The sequence below is a fragment of the Euprymna scolopes genome, chromosome 1, assembly GCF_053919585.1.
Source record: "Euprymna scolopes isolate OS-2025 chromosome 1, ASM5391958v1, whole genome shotgun sequence".
NCBI lineage: Eukaryota > Metazoa > Mollusca > Cephalopoda > Sepiida > Sepiolidae > Euprymna > Euprymna scolopes.
In genome coordinates this window covers 192,127,558-192,147,962 of record NC_136482.1, presented here as the reverse complement: position 1 = coordinate 192,147,962, position 20,405 = coordinate 192,127,558, and the positions used below count along the sequence as shown (strand labels likewise).

At 31.7% G+C, this 20,405-nt stretch overlaps 1 protein-coding gene across 4 annotated transcripts in view; it reads left to right on the top strand.

Moving 5' to 3' along the window:
* Nucleotides 1–20,405, top strand: part of LOC145278532 (uncharacterized) — a 409,834-nt gene that overhangs the window by 237,109 nt on the left and 152,320 nt on the right. For 2 of the 4 annotated variants that reach the window (XM_080130667.1, XM_080130666.1), the window contains exons 18-20: nt 1,365–1,541; nt 11,095–11,340; nt 17,095–17,265. In XM_080130667.1, the coding sequence (XP_079986793.1) occupies nt 1,365–1,541; nt 11,095–11,340; nt 17,095–17,265 (594 nt within the window). The remainder of the gene's footprint in view (nt 1–1,364; nt 1,542–11,094; nt 11,341–17,094; nt 17,266–20,405) is intronic. The other 2 variants (XM_080130668.1, XM_080130669.1) reach the window with 2 other exon arrangements.

Genomic DNA, 20,405 nt, shown 5'->3' with positions numbered 1-20,405 from the left:
TCTAGTTTGTTTACGGATATTTGGGATAACGTCAAACAAGAGATTATGGGGAGTTTAGCAGCTAGATGTCCGTTCGCATTACATTTACATTTCTGCAGGTTAGTACAGTCAATGAATCAGGAAATATGAAGGGAATTTCAAAGTTTAGCAGCCCGAGGGAAGAAACTATTAGAGTAAAAGGCTTTCCGATATGTAGGGACCTTAAAAGTGAAGGGGGCTGATTTTGCTGCTTGTCAGGTTAATCGGGTATATGTCTGTCGAAGGGGCACATGTGTTAAGAGTTCACCAGAGCATAGCTTGTTTAATTTCTTGTAAAACAAGCACAGGGATGCAAAATTACGGTGATGAGACAGGGGTTGGAGTTTGGTCGATAGTATGTCATCTATTATATGTGAGACTCTTTTTGGACGTTATCTAAAAGTGAAAGACGAACGGCAGATATTCCAACTCAGATGTTGCAATATTGCGCCATGCATGGGTGAATTGTGGCTTTGTAAAGATGTATGATACTCTCTGGTGTTAGTAATCTTCTAGCAGGGTGGACAAAGCCCACATTCTTTGCAGCATCTTTGGCAGTGTCCCCAATGTATTTCTTCCAATTCGCGTTGCCTGTAAATATTAAGCCAAAGAGTTAGCAAAATGGGCTCTCAGATAGGGTATTATTGCAATTTGAAACGTAACGGGCTACAATTTGAAATCATATATAACAAGAGATTGTGTGTCTATAGAGGCAATAAGTGCAAAGTTTGAGGGAGATCAAGACAGTTCCTCGCCCTCCCTATAGTCCAAACCTTGCTCCCTGTGACTTTTATTTATTTTTTAATCTCAAGAGGTTATCGTTATGAGACAAGCGAGGAGATGAAAGAGGCTGTTACGAGGGTCATTGACACACTTACACAAGAGGACTTCCATGTGCCTTCCAGAAGTTGTTGAAACGATAGAGCAAATATATTGCAGTCGAAGGAGATTACTTCGAAGGGGACTAGAGTTTCATATGTGTACAGTCAATAAAAGTGCCCACACGAAAAAAAATCTGGAAACTTATTTAAGGCATCTCGTAATTTGACAAAGGTGAAAACGAGAAAACGAATATTTCAAAAGCGTATGCTTCGAGGTCAGAGAGAAAAGAGACTAATTCTAATTAATTTTCCCTTTTTACACATTTTATGTCTGTGCCAATTAATATTTAAACTTCTTCTGTTATTTTGCTCGTGTACTCAGTGGCTTTATGTTCGCACCCTTTTTGGAATCCAATCTTATGTTGTTTCTTCTTATTTGCATGCAGAAAATTACATAACATCTAGTGTGCGAGCAATCTTAACCTCGTTTCTCTCACGTTTGCTTTTATTATTATTTTTTTAAAGCCGACTGCGAGTTAGATAAAGACCCCGGTCCTTGTGGTGATCAAGAGATAAAGTGGTATTTCAACGTGAACAGCTCAAAGTGTGAACGGTTCTGGTATGGAGGCTGCGAGGGTAATAACAACAAGTTCGACAGTTCAAGGGAATGCGAAAGGAAATGTCTTCGTCGTCGAGCGTCACGTAAGTCAATGAAGAAGAGAAGGCATAGAAGGCCTAACTGAGTTCAAGCCGGACGCTTACGAGAATAACACACAGACAAACATGCAGACAGGCACACAAACCGTCAGACAGCACACACGCACACACACACACACACACACACACACACACACACACACACACACACACACACACACACACATATATATATAAATGTAAGATGAAATAAAAGAAACACGTTGAAATTTAGAATATATTTACGATCAAAATCAAGTTACCCCTGTCTTTGTTTACATTCTTTGTCAGCTGACAGTTCTGCTTCTGATTAATGTTTATCAGTTTTAAAACAAGCTTGAGTGTTTTTCAAATTAACAGAATATTTTAAAACTGATAAACATTAATCAGGCAGGACTTTTCCAGGGTATTCATCGTGAAGCAGAACGACCAGCTGACAAAGAATACAAACAAAACCACGCAGGACATGATTTTAACCAAATTAATTATAATACGGTATAGGGATACCTTTTTGTGAAGCTCTCGGTGAACAATTATTGTTGAAAGGGCATTTTCAATATAATTGCTATGCTCCTCTGTAATATTTGGTGCAGTGGTTTTGTGCTCTTTCTTTGCCAGACTTGCAATCTATTTCAAACACTTCGGCTTTCTTCCAGAATTTTATTTAAGGGAAGATATTTTCGCTTCCTTTTTATCGACTGTAATTACCTTTGAGACAATTCCTCTGACACAGCCACCATCTAAGCTATTTCTGGTACAGTAGCAGTTGTCATACGGGCGCCAACAATCTGCTCCCTTAGAAAGCTGATAGATTTGTCATTTTAATTTTAATTTTTCTTTATAAATTTGGTATATATATTATTCCTTAATTGGAATTCATTTTTTGGAGATGAGCATTATATATATTAATTTATTTTTTATCTCGGACTACTAGTCTCATCTTTATTAGTTGTTGTTTTTCATCTTTTATTGGTTTGTTTATTCACAGCGTTTCGGCCAACTAATTCCTCTGGCCTTCGTCAGGTGGTAACCGCGACGGATAGGAACTTCGAATCTCCTAACTGCATTCTCAGTCATCACTGCCTGAAAAACAACAACTAATAAAGATGAGACTAGTAGTCCGAAATAAAAAATAAATTAATATAAATTTGGTACTCAGGCAGAATACGAAACGTGTTATTTTTTAGACGGAATTTTCATTTTAAATTAAATTTTTACTGTATCATTGTTCATTAAATAGTTAATTGAAAGTACAGAATATTTACAAAACGCTCTTCCTCCCCTGTGTTAAGAATGGACTTCCAACTAATAACGTTATTGTTTCAGCACGGCCCGTATTCTGCATAAGGACCATAAATTTAGTCAATTAATTTAGAACAACAGCCATAAATAAAAATACGAAAAACCAAAATTTTAATTATGTTTCTTATAAAATTGTATGTTTAAAAATTGATGCAAAATAAATTTACAAGGTGCTTCCACTATTTTGTCCAACCCTCCCCCCCATACACATACATACATATATAGGTTTGTGAAAATGTACGCTTTTGCAAATATTTTCTATTATTTATGTATACCAAACTTTTTAAAATTAGAAGCTCGATGTTTGTGGAGATATAATAACAGAGCATATATAAATTAATAAGAATATTGCTATATTCAATGTTCAAGGTTTTATTTATCTTACAAATCATTTGTTTAAAAAAAAATCTTCGGCCCATTTTGCAGTTTACTTTATACACATTACATAATAATTATGAGTAAAAAAACAGACAAGCATTTTATATAAAAATTTTCATAACCTGCAAACGGAAATAAATGTTACAGAAATTAAGTCGATACGGTAGCGTTAATGTGATAAATTTTCATATCATGACAAGATGGCTGTCCACTTAAACTAGATGCATGCAAGTTGTTTTGGCCCTTTTTGAATGTTACATACGACTTCTTTACGATTTTTTTTTCACTGAGAACGTTCTGTTTTTTCCCCAAAGAAATAAAGATTCAATATCGACATACAAATATTCATTGTTCCCCTTGACCGAAACAAATCTGTCCACAGTACCGACGGTTGATTATTAACATGATTAGTAGCGTGAATAAAACCTTTAACTTTGGAATATAGCTAAATTGTGACATACATACGTATACACGCATACATATACGTACATATATATATGTACATGTATATACACACATATGTATACACATATACTTGTACATATATATAACATATATTCGTATAACATATATGTTATATATGTTATATATATATTCATAAATATACATGTACAATTGTATTGCTATGAAGAAGCAATATATATATATATATATATATATATATATATATATATATATATATATATATGTTTTGAGTAAAGAAGGAAAAAAAACGATTCAAAATGAGATGTAAGATGTAAGTTTATAATTCGGCCACTACTATAGATCTGTGCCTACACACACATGTATATACATCTATACATCTATACGTTTATATATACATATAGATAGACATACACACACATACACACACACACACACACATATAGTAATTTATGACAATATATGCCAATTAAGCGACACCAAATCTCCAGCGTTTGATATTCATAGGGAGTTGTCTTTCTCTCGCCTGACGTTTTCCTATAGGAAAGAAAAAGAAAGGTTTTGTGTAAATTAATGCCAATATATTTTCATAAATTGCTATCTAGCTCTACTCATGTATTGAACACTCTTAAAGAAAACTCTGAAAACTTATACATACAACATAATAACTCTTTATAACATTATATATATATATATATATAGTAATTTATAAAATATATATGGCGATTAAGCTACACTGAATATTCGGCGTTTCATCCACTATAGGATTCGTCAGGCTTATGCGCGAATTCTGTGGTTGTTTCTCGTTTTTATATATGTTGAAAATTTTAGTTAGCCAATCAGCTTTCTAGTATCCACCGCGCCCCTTCCTATCAGCCAATGGGCATGCATTTTATCGAACAAAGGATCTGTTTTAGAACTAGGTTAGTGGTTTAAGGCAGACGATTTTCCTCATTTCTGCTCTTTTTTATATACATATACATATGTGTACACACATACATGCACAAATACATACATACATACATATATATATATATATATATATATATATATATATATATATATATAGGTCGTTTCAAAAGTAGAGCCTCCTATTTTTTAACTCAGAAAGTTGAATACTTACGAAGATGGGAGTGGTATCATTATGGAGATTTTGTGTTAAAGAATTTATTTAGTCAATATCTGCAACAGAACGATGAAATTATCAGGTTACGAATGCATAAGTTCAGTGATCATAACAATGTATTTTTCAATCTCCTTGGATCTATTCGGTCGGAATAAAAAATAGGAGACATTACTTTTGGAATACCCCTCGTATATATATATATATATATATATATATATATATATATATATATATATATATATATATATAAAGAGAGAGAGAGAGAGAGCGAGAGAGAGAGAGAGAAAGAAAGAAAGAGATTATTCAGGAGGTGTTTACCAGTTCTTTATTCTCAGTTATTGTCTCATTTAAACGTCTGATATTTCTATTTGAATGCCCATACATTACTTCCTTTTCGATCTCTTTCGATTCTATGGTCTTGGCTTCAAATAAAAATATCTTACGCGCGTTCACAGCGTTATCTTAGCAAACGAAAAAATAGTTATATACATATCTATGGGTATGAATAATTTACAATAAACATAGTGCGCTTGTCACCATAATTGAGCACTCTCAAGTTTTCTTGTACATATCGAATATATATATATATATATATATATATATATATATATATATATATATATATATATATATATATATTCAGGTATGAAAATATACATGGCAATTGAATTACATAGAATTTTCTGCGCTTCATCCTCGTACGGGCTCGTTAGGCTAATGCATAGAATTGATTTTAGCCTGACGAATCTTTACGCGAATGAAACGCGGAAAATCATGTGTCGTTTAATTTCTCTGTCTCTCTACATAGCTCTACTTACGTATTGAGCACTTTGAGGTAAATACTGAAAATCGATGCATAAAATAATCTTATAAAATTTTATATGAACAAGAAAATAATATATATATATATATATATATATATATATATATATATATATATATATGAGGTCGTTTCAAAAGTAGAACCTCCTATTTTTTAACTCAGAAAGTTGAATACTTACGAAGATAGGAGTGGTATCATTATGACGATTGACATTTTGTGTTAAAGAATTTATTTAGTCAATATCTGCAACAGAACGATGAAATTATCAGGTTACGAATGCATAAGTTCAGTGATCATAACGATGTATTTTTCAATCTCCTTAGATCCATTCGGTCGGAATAAAAAATTTTGGAATACCCCTCGTGTATATATATATATATATATATATATATATATATATATATATATATATATATATATATATATATATATATGAATGTATTATAATCTTTATACTACTTGATTTTAATTTTAACTTCTTACCTTACATATATCATTTGAATATTTACTTTCTTTCTATATGTATCTATTCACTGATTCCTGGAAATTTCGTATATCGATCTATAATCTATAATATAAATTTTCGTATATTCATCTATAATCTGTGTACGATCTGAACACGTAAATCCTAATTATAGACAGGAAATTGGAAATCGGTATGGTGACCAAAAATCAATTCACAATAAAATAATTATCATGAAATATTTTGGTAACTATGCAGAATAGCAACCGGAATTTTTTTTTTGGGGGGGGGGGAGTTTATGTAAAACGCCTGAACGTGCTGACCAGATTTTGCTTTCACGCATTTTAGTTTTCAGCGAAAACTATATTATTTCTTATATTATGAAGATAATCCAATGAAAAATTTATTAAAAATGTTGTTGCTAATAAAATACAATGAAAACTTATATAATTTTCACTAAATTTTAAGAAATTCCAATTAAAAAACACAACTTGTAATGTAAGTTTAACGAATAAATATTTAATGTTTTAATAACATAAAACTAATTAGCAAATAATATAAAATTTTACTTTTTTATATGATTTTTTTTTCAGTTTTATGATATGTTTTTTTTTTTCAAATTAAGATAAATATTCAATTTTTATTTTTATATTAAACAAATGATCATAATTAATATTTTCTTAAATGACGTCGGCTGCTGCGATTTTGTTTCGCAACCTTTTCGGCGTTTTACGTAAACTGTCCGGAACTGCCCGGAAAATTCTGTCGATAGTGCAGACCTTCTTTTGTATAAGTACAAACATTTTAAACTGAAGGATTGTTTCATAAACATTAACCGTCTAATCAATTCAATAATCATATTTCTTTGTTTTTAGAAATATGATATATATATATATATATATATATATATATATATATATATATATATATATATTATATATAGCCACTAGTTTTCATATTCAACATATTCATATTGCTTTGTCTAAACATAGAGCACTCTTCGGTAGACACATTTTGTTCTTTTGTTTTTGTTTAAATAACTAAACAATACTACCAATAATATATATATGTATATATATATGTATATGTATATATATATATATATATATATATATATATATATATATATATATATATATATATATATAACCTGATGAATACTAGCGTGGATGAAACGCAAAATATTCTGTGTAGCTTAATCGCCATATATATTTTATAACTTACTACCTAGCTCTATCTACGTATTGAGCACTGTTGAATAAATACTTAAAGTTTACGCATAAATCTATATTTTCGTATATTAATTTATGTGGTTAAATGAAGTAGTCATATATATATATATATATATATATATATATATATATATATATATATATATATATATATATATGCAGATAGATAGATATGCAGATAGATATATAGATAGATAATTCCATACATGATAATCAAATATATGGATTGTGTTGGTTTGTTTGTTATTTTTAACTATTTTCAATCCTGGAAGATTTGCGATTTTAAAGTTGAATGAAAAATTTTAAAAAGTTCTTAAAATCTCAATACTGGTGAAAATATTTTGATAATTAACTATTAACAATTTTTTATAATCTTATTTTACTCAGTATTTTTTATTTCTACATTTTTTTTTTTTTACTTTTCATGAAAATATATTTTCAGAACATATTGAGTTCAAAGTATTAAAAAACAAATAATTTCTTTGTATTTTTGTAAACGCGATATTTTTTCTTGTCCAATAAAAATTGTTGAAAGATGTTAAGATGGACGTTATTATTGTTAATATTATAATCTATTCCCATTAATATAATGTTTACAGGAAATTCTTCTTTGTCTAGTTTTCGCGTTATCTCTTCCAGAATTGAATTTCAAGATTGATCCGAACTCAGTCTTGGAGAAGTTGGAACCCACTGTAAACCGTGTTTAGCAAACAAAGACAGACACGGACTTCTTGTATTTGATATTTAGGAGCAAATAAATCTCAACTGCGATTACCATGATTGTCTTCTGGTTTAGGTTTCGGGGTCGCGTTGTTACTGGCATTTATTTTGTTAAAAATCGGACTTTTTTCTTTAACCCTTTTATGACCTCGTTGAACTAATTCTTTCAGTCGTAATTAAATGAATACAACGTCATAAATAATGTAGAAATTGATTCACCATGTCTTGTACGTATTAGTTTCGTATTTTTGTTGTTGAAATACACTTTATTCTAATTTTAAGAAAATCATAGTATCATTAGCCTTTAACTAAAATTAACAACAAATATTTTTTATCATATACAACTTGGATGTCTTCAAGTCCAACATAAACAAATTCCTGACAAACCGCTCTCTTAAGTAAGACACCCTATCAAATATCCAATACTAATGATTACTACAATACTATCTCATTGATTACTGTACACGCAATAACCCTTTATCCCCGAGTGATAAGTGGTGATCTCCATGTAAAAAAACCCATCATAGTTCAGGCCATAAAAGGTTAATAACGTGCCATTCTTTCCACTTCTTTACTTAAAACACTGAAATAATATCATTGTCAACTAAAATCTTACGTCTTCATAAGACAACTTATATAAGAGAAGGAAACCCCCGAAATAACACTAATATACTTCTGTCTGTAAAAGTCTGTCCAAGTCTTCTTCCCGCACTTTTAATATTTAGGATGCTAACAGTGTCCCGCATTTCAGAACGGACAAGGCCAACATAAGGCAGCATTCATACGAGAAACTCTCGCTTCCTTTATTTTATCCTTAGTCCTTACATTCCAGTAGCAATGTTTCTGACAAAAGAGTGATAATTGCTGTTTTCTGGGCCAATCTCCATTTATGTAATACTGATTGTTGACTAGTTTTTACCGGGAAGTAGTATGTTTTTAGCTTCTAATATCAAATAGTTTCATTCCTTGTCTGGAGTGATTTTCATTAAAAAAAAAAACGACACGAAATGATATGAACAGTGTCAATGGCGATATAGTATATCACGTGTTATACAAGCATCTATAAATGCGTTAAACAAACCAAAAAGATAAAAAAGTAAATGTTAAGAAGCAAAGGACAGAAAGGAAGAACGGAATTACTGAGGCAGAAATGAGAGTCTTCGTATATACGATTTTCAGTATTAATCTATATAATATTCTGCTTGTTCCTGTCTTAGTCCATACATTACGCTTTAAAAAGGACCAAATACAATTTTTGAAGGTCAAACTGCCTTTTAAAAACGGCCAAATTCGTGTAATTTGGCTTTAAAATGGCTCATCTGGCAACTCTAGACAAGAATATGAGAGTGAGCTTCCTTTTATGTAGCCTCGCCTCAAAAAAGGCCAAATCCCAACCAATCCGACAATCAGCAAAATCCAATCCCTTCAGTGTTAAGCTTATTTGGTTGGGCTGCAAAACGGATTGTGAATTTTATTAACGATTCCATTAGGATATAGAGGAGGGAGTACCACGTGGTACTGTAATGGTTGATGACTGCCAAATGGAGTTGAGATTAATCGCATTGTTCATTAATCTTTTGTAATATATAAAAAGCTAATATAACAATATGATACAACGTGTCTTAATTAAGTTTCCAGACTTTTTTTTATTGATAATACACACATGAAAATCTAGCCCCCTTCGTAGTAATCTCCTTTGGCTGCAGTGCACTTGTTGTACCCTTTCAACAACTCCCGGAAAGCCCCATGGAAGTCCTCTTGTGTGAGCGTGTCGATGACCCTCGTCATATCCTCTTTCATCTCATACCGACAGCCTCTAAGGTTTTCCCCTTCACTGTTGAGGTCCTTAAATGTCGAAAAGTTTTTACTCTAATAATTTCTCCCTTCGGACTGCTAAACCTTGGAATCCACCCCTGTTCCCTGTTTTCTTGTCTGTACCAAACTGCAGAAGTTTAAATGTAACGGGAACAGATATCTCGCTGCTCAACTCCCCACAGTCGCCTCCTAGACGCGATCCTAAATAGTAGCCCGTACGTTTCAAGTGGAAACATGCCTTGTTTGGAGTTTAAAAAAAAAAACTAATAGTGCGAATAATCTCTAAACCTTTTAATTAGATACATAGCGCAATATTTTAAATGGAGTCACTGTTATATTACCCCTTAAAATAATCTATTTGGGAGAAAATTTATTAACATAAATCTCCTTTTCGTATTATTTGGATTCTTTGGACTACTGTTCTCACCTTGAGTGTTATTTTCACAACATTTCAGTCGATGTAACCTCCGACTTTCTTCGGGTGTATATTGTCTAACTCTGAAATGTTTCTGTCGAACTCGGGATTTTGGACGAAACTTCGAACGAATCCCTTTATTTACTTCACAGAGGTAGCGTGCTCTCCTTTCGTCAGTCATGACTGGATAGAGGTCCTAAATAATTCACAATTGCATTTTTCAATTGCCCACACTGAGAATTGAACCTTCACCTTCAGGAGAATATCACTCTTACAATTGATTTTTCCAAGTACTCTAACCACTGTGCCACGGGTTTATGCGAGATCGGAACAGTAGCCCGATGAATCCAAATAAAACAAATAACCAATCCTCATCTAAAAAATTTAGAAATATGAATCTACTTAGCCATTTCGAAGTTTTTCGCCGATCGTCATATATTTAAATCTGCTTTCATTGCAAGAAGAGAACATTACGTAGATTCCATGAACAAAGCTTCTTTCTTAGAACTTCACGCCTATGGAATTGTCTTCCGTTTTCCTGCTTTGCAGCTGACTACAATATGGTTGTCTTCAAGTCTAACGTAAACAAGTTTTTGATGAGCCGTTCCATATAAGTTAACAAATTTACCGAATTTCCATTACTAACGATTACTATATTGTCCAATTTCTACTGTACACTCTTTAACCTTTATCCTCGAGTGGCCTCTCGGCCTTGATAAGTGGTCATGCCTATGTAAAAAAAATTAAATAAATAAATAACGCGATGTTTTTTTTTGTCGTAAATCTAAAAAAAAAAAATTGTACTTTCTTTGCTAATTTGACAAATGAATCATTCAAGATTTTTCTTCTCGGCTCTTACAAGCGACCACCGCGGCTCCCCTAGACCCCTGCCACCTGCCCTATGACGTTGGAACGTGTAGCCCGAGTAACGCAGTTAGACGTTGGTACTATGAGCCATCCTCCCATAGCTGCCAGGTATTCATGTACAGCGGCTGCGACGGTAACGGAAACAACTTCGAGTCGGAACCGGTGTGCATGCAACGTTGCTTTCAACCGGACTACCCGGGAATCTTCACTTCTGTTGAACCTTCACTTTCCAGGAACCCGCGTAAGTGCTGATTCTTTTATTCAGCATGCTCTTTCTTTTTTTCAGAACAAATGTGTTATTTTAAAATATTTAAAAAAAATATCTATTATGTTTTTTTTTTCCGTCAATTTCGGAAGAAGAAATTCTTAGTTATTTTCGGTGTTTGTTGCTGCACGTTGGTTCACCTGTTTTGTTGCATGTCACGTACGACCCATTATGTGCTTATCCGCATGTGCTTCACATTTAGTATATTATATATATATATATATATATATATATATATATATATATATATATATATATATATATATATATATATATATATATATACACACTGTTTTAACAAAAACCAAGACTTCAAGAAAAAAATGTAACCTCCGACTTTCTTCGGGTGTATATTGTCCGACTCTGAAATCAAGACTTCAAGAAAAAATTTTTCAAACGACGTAATGTTTGAATTTGTCCAAATGGTCTTGAAACAATTGTAACTTACAATGAAATACACTTTTTGTTGCTATCAACCCATTTCTTGAAGCCTTAGTTGTTTTTTGTTAAAACAGTATATGAATGCTCAATTATGAAACATGATAATTTTGTAGCTTAATTTTTAAGTCATCTCTCCTTTTTGGCTTAAATTTATTGGTATATGTACAATTACTGAATCATATTTACCCAGTATAATTCGGAATACTACAAATTAGTATATATATATATATATATATATATATATATATATATATATATATATATATATATATATATATATGTGTGTGTGTGTGTGTATATATATATATACACATATATATTAGTGATGGGACGATTCCAATATTTTTTACCGATTCCAATACACTTACCAATTCCATACTAAATTCACGATTTCGATACAATTACCGATTCCGATTCTTTATTAATCTTTAAATATTTAACTATGACGTTGTTATTTTTCCCCCGATTACCGTAAAAACACATCTTAAATGTGCATATATTTTCTCGAAAAAAAAAAAACAAAAATAACACGCACTTGTGGATGATAATCTATAGATTTTAATTTTACTGGTAGTTGAAAATCAATAAATATTTATTATTCTATTATTACCACAAGCAGTGAAATATTTTATTTGAAACAAAATCAAATAAAAATGGATAATTAAATGGATCGTTTTTGGCATCGGAAAATAAGACACATTTTTCCGATTCCAATATCCTAAAAGTTCCGATTATTCTGATTCCCGATTAGTCCCAACACTAATATATATATATATATATATATATATATATATATATATATATATATATATATATATATATATATTCTAATCTGTCAATCATCATTTGCTATGCTATTTTAGCTTTCAAATAGTTATAGTTTTCATTTCCACCGGTTCAGAATGTACAAACATCAATAACACGGTTTTCTCAAAATATGTAGGTGGAGCCACCAAAAAATGTTTTCGTAAATTAACATAATACTGAAGCTATATGCACTAAAAACGCATTTCCCTTTAATTTGAAGGTTTTAGCAATAGTATGCCGATCAAGTGACTACGATAAAAAATGCGTGAAAATAGAGTAACTCTTTAAGGAAGACATACAAAATGGCGCCCATCAACAAGAAAAGAGGATTAAAACATTCTTAAGAATCCTACTGTGGGTGGGACTGAATCGAAAAGACCCCATTTCATCACATTGCAGTAATAGTCTCTTGAACAAGAACCCCTTTCCTGTGTCGAAAAGCGTTTAGCTTACTTCTAAACTGTTTGCATTTCTCCAACAACAATGAAATCGTACAAAGAAATAAACAGCTTTTATTAGATCTTCTCATCAGAAATTGCAAGTCTATACATATCTCCAGAAAATGATGTTGTTGTTGTTGATAAAACCCTTATTTACTGGAGAGTGAAATTAAAATTCTGCTAATTTATTCCGAACGGCTCATAAATATGGAGTAAAAACTCTTCAAACTCTGTTCACTGAAAGGGTTTACATACAATCTGTTCATCTTTGAAAGTAAGTTAGGTTTAGGTCAAAGGGAGGTAAAATAGCTAAGAAAATTTGTGTCTACAATGATTATTGGCAGCCTTGGTAATAAAAAGAAACTGTCAACAAATATCGTTGACGCGGCATCATGTCAACATATATTGTTAACATGACATTCAAAGTGTTTTAAATGTTTTGGAATGTTTTAGTGGATGATTGAGAACTTCGATTATTTGGATTATTCGAAACACCGTTCTCAAATTTAAAGTTATTCTCACAACGTTTCGACAGAGTTCGATATAAAGGTTCTCGAATTCGACGATACGCACACGAAGAAGATCGGGGGTGACATCTGCCGAAACGCTGTGATAATAACATCCAAAATGAGAACAGCATTTCTAATAATCTAACACAATCATATCCTATTCATTTCGGCGCTTGTTCAGAATTTCCTTTACAAAAAATAATAAATAATAATGAAAAATCTGTATAATGCCCCCCCAAAAAAACATTTTGCGCTAAAACTCACGTAAATTGATCACAAAATGTTTTTCTGAAATCTAGATCTGGAATTATCTCCCGTATATATTTAGAATATTTTCAAGATGGCGTCGCGAGATAATCGCTGGTACTTTAGGCATAAAATTTTATTTCCTAATTTAAGAATTAAACTACTTGATCAATTTAAGTGATTTTTGGGTCTATTATTTAGCGGAGGTGGGTGTATCCGTAATACACAGTTAGTGTCTAGTGTGTGCACATACGTTTATAAGTGTATACGCAGTTAAACAAACTGTTCAACAAACCGGACAATAAGGTACAAGGACAGTTCTCTTTAAACAAGAGATGGATAACATTTTTCTGGGGAGTTACATCAGGCCAAAAAGGAAACATACCTTCATCCATCGGTTAGTCTTGATTGACGGGTCTTTAAAAACTACAATGAAGATTCGTCCCAAAGGAGGACAATCGTGACTCGGATAATATTTTCATGTAACTTATATTTCCTGATGTTCCCCGATTTTGGAGTTGCACGCAGTTCCTTATTTCTATATTCTTGTTATTTCCTGCACCTGATAGCTTCCAAGGCTAACAGAAACCATTATTATCGTCCGCTATCTCCCCTTGTGTATTTTTTTAATTACATTTTCACACCAAACAAGGCACATTGCCACTTTGGTGTAGGGAGCTACTATCAGGGGCAACAACTACTGGGGTACTATGTTGGGATTTGGGCAGCAAGATGTCGGTTCACGTTACACTTGAACTTCTACATGTCAGTACAGTTGAGGAAGCAGGATCCTGGAATTGAATTCCAGAGTCTAGCGGTTCTAAGGAAGAAACTACTGGAGTGGAAAGATCTTTTACATCTAGGGATCTCTACTGTGTGGGGGTGGGATTTAGCTGCCTGTCGCGTTTGTCGAGGGTGTCTATGTCGTGAGGGCATAAGTGTCTGCAGTTCGTTAGAGCATTCACCATTAAAATACTCGTAGAACAGGCAGAGGGATGCAACATTACGTCGATGGGACAGAGGCTGAAGCTTAGATGCCAGTTCAGAATCTATCAGATTGGCGACTCTCTTTTGAACCTTGTCTAGGAGCGAGAAACTAGTAGCAGATGCACCAGCCCAAAAGTGACAGAAATACTCCATATATGGGCGAATGGTGGCCTTATAGAGGTACAGGATACTTTCGGGTGTTAGTAGTTTTCTAGCACGGTAGAGAGAGCCTACCTTCTTCGATGCCAGTTCAGGGCCTATCAGATTTGCGACTGCAAACTCCTTCTTGTCGGCCCAACTCCCTATATAAGTTTCTTTCCCTTCTGTTCGCCTCTCACTCATATTTGTTGTTATTTTGATCCATTATAAGTTTTGTTTATGTTAAAAATTCTGAAGTTGTATAATTGTTTAACATAAATATTTTATCTCTCTAAAATACCTAATTCGTTTCGATAATATTCTTTTCGCCATCGAAACAGTTTTCTATTCGCAAAAATTCACAATCGGCCATGATTAAATACCCGGCGTTTTCCGGGAGTCCAAAAATATCACAGGTGTGCGATATTTTCTTTCCTTCACAGATTTTTCTTTATTTTTATATTTTTTTTTTCATAGGAGAATTCTGGATAAGCTCCTTTACTTTTTTAATAGGCTCATTTAAACAACTTGTAACGGTAAATTGTGTCTATAGGGCTGAAAATGAATAAAGAAAAATATAAAGAAAAATGTAAAACTTATATACGCTTCGAAACTGTACAAGACAAGAGGAGCCACTTATAGCCGATGTCGTCTTAGACCGCTTGACTAACCAGTCCAATGTTGGAAAAAAAAAAAAAAAGATTGGGACTAGCATCTCATTTTTCAGGTTTCGCGATAAATTTTTGCATTTTTAATATTAAAAACGATAATCTCGAATTGGCGCCAATCAATGAATACCATGAACGTCATATAAGCATTGGGATTTATTTCTGATTGCGTGTTATGCATTCCTGTTGAGCAATATGCAAAAATGGGCTACTAAAAATATAAGCTATTTCGAGAATAAAGTGATAAAATATATATTAACTAAACAAACATTTCCGGATAATAAAAATACTGTATTTCCCGCAACATAAGACGCCGAGAACGCGGGATGTGGTTTGTAAAAAAAGAATGTTTACGCGCGTCATATATGAAAGTATATCCCAATTCTCAGACTTATTTCATTTTGCACAAATCCCTACATAAACTTACAATCGCGTCATAAGACGCATGCAGTGTTTAAACCTCTTTTTAATCATATTTGGTCGATGCAAAGGTTTAAATTTTGAAAATGAAAAAACTGTGTTTGGAAAATCTTTATTCATAACAATAACAATAACAACCTTTGCTCTCTATAACTTGATTCCGTCTGTCAAAACTCTTATAAATGCGCCGCCTGTAAAAATTCTTTGGGTTTTGATGTGAAATATGAATCAAATCCAATGTAAACAAATTCTTCTTGATCCGTCCCCGTAAATAATTAAATTCTACCCAATTTACACCATTAAAGATTACTACACCACCACCTTACATTCATTAACCCTTATCCTCGAGTGGCCTTCAGGACTTAAGTGGTGACTCCCAAGTAAAAAAAAATATATATGAATTTAACATGTTTAACCTCTTCCCGTGATGTTAACTTAAATGGTTTTGTAATCTTCAAAATAAGTGGTAATCCAGAAGAGCTAGGTCATTTGAATCTGCAGGATAGGCCAGGTTTATCAATCAAATTCTCCTAGATCTTTGGTGAGTGCTGCTTGGAGACGGGTATTATAATGATGGAAGACGACTCCCTTTCTATTGACTAAATTAGTTCACTTCCGAGTCCACATAGTTGACAATATTGCAGAAAAATACGAATGATGCGTTTATGAGAGAAAAAGTTATAGATTAATAATGGTGAAATGTTTAAGCAATAACAATATGCATAGAATAAAATAGCATGGTATAAAATATTTTCTCTACAAACCGGCAAAAACGTTTCACCCGACCTGATAGAAGGAAATACACCCATAAAAATAGTAAAACGCGTTTGAAAAATATTTTGTCATCACATTGTGACTAGGACAGAAATTTGAACGAGAATCTCCGAAACGGTGAGCCAAAACACGGAAACAGCAAGAATTTTACAACGTATTAACAAAAATAAAACATTGTTGATCAATAAAAGAAAAAAATTCTGTTAGTTTGATTTGCTCCTTCTTGTGTGTCTTGGTCACCGCCAGTCGGTTGTTACAAGAGGCGGCCACTGTAGACTTCAAACACTACTTTCTTTGCAGTTGAAATTTGTCATCTGAAATTAGAAGCTGGCAGTTGTAGTGACGACTCGATCCAATGGCACTACGACAACAAGGATGGATTATGCAAGAACTTTACTTACTCTGGTTGCCACGGCAACGGTAACAGGTTTCCCTCAAAGAAAGCTTGTGAGGAAATGTGTAGTCCAAAAGGTAACATTTTTAACATTTATACTAATCAAAATTTTAAATGATAGAATTCTATGTATATATCTGTAGATATATGTATATATATATGCATATATATATATATATATATATGTATATGTATATGTATATGTATATATATATGTGTATATATATATGTGTAGAAATATATGTATATATATGCGTATATATATGTATATATGTGTGTGTACGTATATATATGTATTTATGTCTGTGTATATATATGTGTGTGTATGTATATGTATATATATATATATATATATATATATATATATATATATATGCTTGCGCATATATATTTGGTCATAATATAAAGAACAGAAACAACAAAGACGTAAATATGTGTATTACTTAAAAATAATGCATGATTTGCAATAACATTTTTACCAAATATAAACTAAGGTGTAATGCATAAATATTATATAAAGTTATAACATTTTACAAAATAGTTTTCTTAGAAATAAAGATCTAACGGAACAAAAGAAAATCAACAATTGGGCAATTGGGAATTAATCTTATTAATACTTGATTGTGAACAGAAAATATCCACAAAATCTAACATTGTGTAAAAATCCCGTTATTTTCAATGACTTTTCTACATCGTCGACCACATGATCTAATTAATGTTTTTTTTTTCTTTTTTTTTGTAAAAATCAGCAGTATTCCCCATTTAGGTGATCCTATTTTTGTTGGATTTCGGTTTGGGTTCATTTGGACAATTCATTCGTCTTCAAATAAATTCACAACCTTGTGGCAAAGTGCATTGTCCTGCATGACTTAGGAGATTCATAAAGATTATTATGTAATCTTGGTACCACATGCTGTTGAAGAAGGCATTTGTAAATCTCAAAATTGATATTGCCATGTATGCGGATGGAAGGGCCAATTTCTGCAGATTAAATCATTCTCTACACCATCACATTGTTGCCGCCACGACGCATAACGTTTCTTGAAACATTGAGAAGACAGTCTTTGGCTTATTTTACGGCGCACGCAAGTTTTGCCGTAACAAGCAAATATATTAAACTTGGACTCCTCACTCAAATAAACTGTATAAACTGATGTATCCCATCGTACTCCAATCAAAATATGTTCTTTTGTATACATCAAGCAGACCTGACTTTTAGTTTCGCGTTGAAATGAAAAGTTTTGAAGTGGGAATACAGGTATGTCAACTAGCATCTTTAAACCTGCAAGAAACCGTTTTCCTTGAGATTGTATTATCTATCAGTTCATTAAATTTACGGGCAATTGATGTAGGAAATTTAAAACGGACGTTGCATACATTCTAACAATTCTTCGATTTGCTCTTTGCGATATTTTTCGAGGTCCTCAAAATTTTGGTTTAGCATCTTATGTTTTATCGGTTCCATACCTGCTAATTACACGATAAACGACACATATGAACAATATAAGAAATGCCTTGAATGTGAGCGATAATGGGTTGTTTTAGTTAAAAAGAAAATGCTTTGTGTATAGAATTTGCCATATGGCTTAAAAGTAAATAAATTTTACTTATTATTGAAAAGCTTAATCATATTTTTAACAATGTAAATAAAGTTTTCGAAAACATTATTCCTTAACTTTTGTCCAATAGATTATATTCTTTGTTACATTTAAGCTTTATTTAAAAAAATATTATGTAATAATAATATTCAGTAAAACAAAACGTCTTAATTAATAGTGTATTACTTTTTAAGTTATACATATATTTCTTTGTTGATTTCCTTCCTTATATAATGGCCACTTCTAATATATATATATGTATATATAATATATATACATGTATATATATATATATATATATATATATATATATATATATATATATATATATATGGTTAGTTTTTTTTGGAAAAAGAAATCCAGCAGAGTGCTTAATTAAAAGGAAAATCCGAAGATATCTTAAAAATAAGAGCGTATTTATATGTTGTATTTTGTGTACAGACAGTTGTTAGATGAGATAAGTCATTGATACCGTCGGTTTTAAGCCCGATAATTAGGACCATTTTAGATATCCATATCAAGCTCTCTTTAGCCAATACTAATCTGAAGAGAGTTTGATATGGATATCTTAAACGATTCTAATTATCGGGCTTAAAACCGACGGTACCAATGACTTATCCTATCTAACAACTTTCTGTGCACAAAATACAATATATATATATATATATATATATATATATATATATATATACATATATAGGTATATATGTATATATATACATATATATACATATATATGCATATACATATATACTTATGTATACATATATATCTTTATATACATATATAGGTATGTATTTATATATTACACACACACACACACACACACACACACACACACACATATATATATATATATATATAGATAGATAGATAGATAGATAGATAGATAGATAGATGCGTGTGTATGGCATCATTCTAAAGATTCAAAATATATATGTGAGAATTTGAATTAAATTCCGTTCAAATATTTGAAATATTTTGAATGTTTCGAAATGTATAGAAGTTCAAAATGATATAACCTATAAATTATTGAGATTATGTTTAACTGAAATATTGGAAACCTTGTGGGTATTAAATAACATTTATTCTTTTAATAATAAAGCCACATAAGTATAAGTCTCAGCTAACACAATGAAAGTTTTCTCTTAGTTTATTTATTCGCCCATCTCTTGATCATTAATTCACATTTTACATCGGATTTCTAATTCTGCCATTTTGATTCTCTGGATTATAAATTAAATTATCTCTATTTTTCTATGCTAAATCCTTTGAATTTTTAGTTTAACATACATACATACATATATATATATATATATATATATATATATATATATATATAGTATTTGTATATAGTGTTTGTATATTTTCAATTTTATAACTAGAAAATACAAATTTACTGATTTTGATTCTTTGATGAAAAAAGTTTATCTTTGAAAATCCATGGGTTAAGGATAAAGCAGCAAAATTTCATCTCATACAGTATAGATATCATTATATACTCGAGAGCCTTCTACTCTAATAGCTTCTTCCCTAGAGTTTGGATTTGCTTTCTATGTCTTTGCTTCTCTGATTATATTGTCATGCCGAATTTTAATTGTTATGTAAACAGATATCTC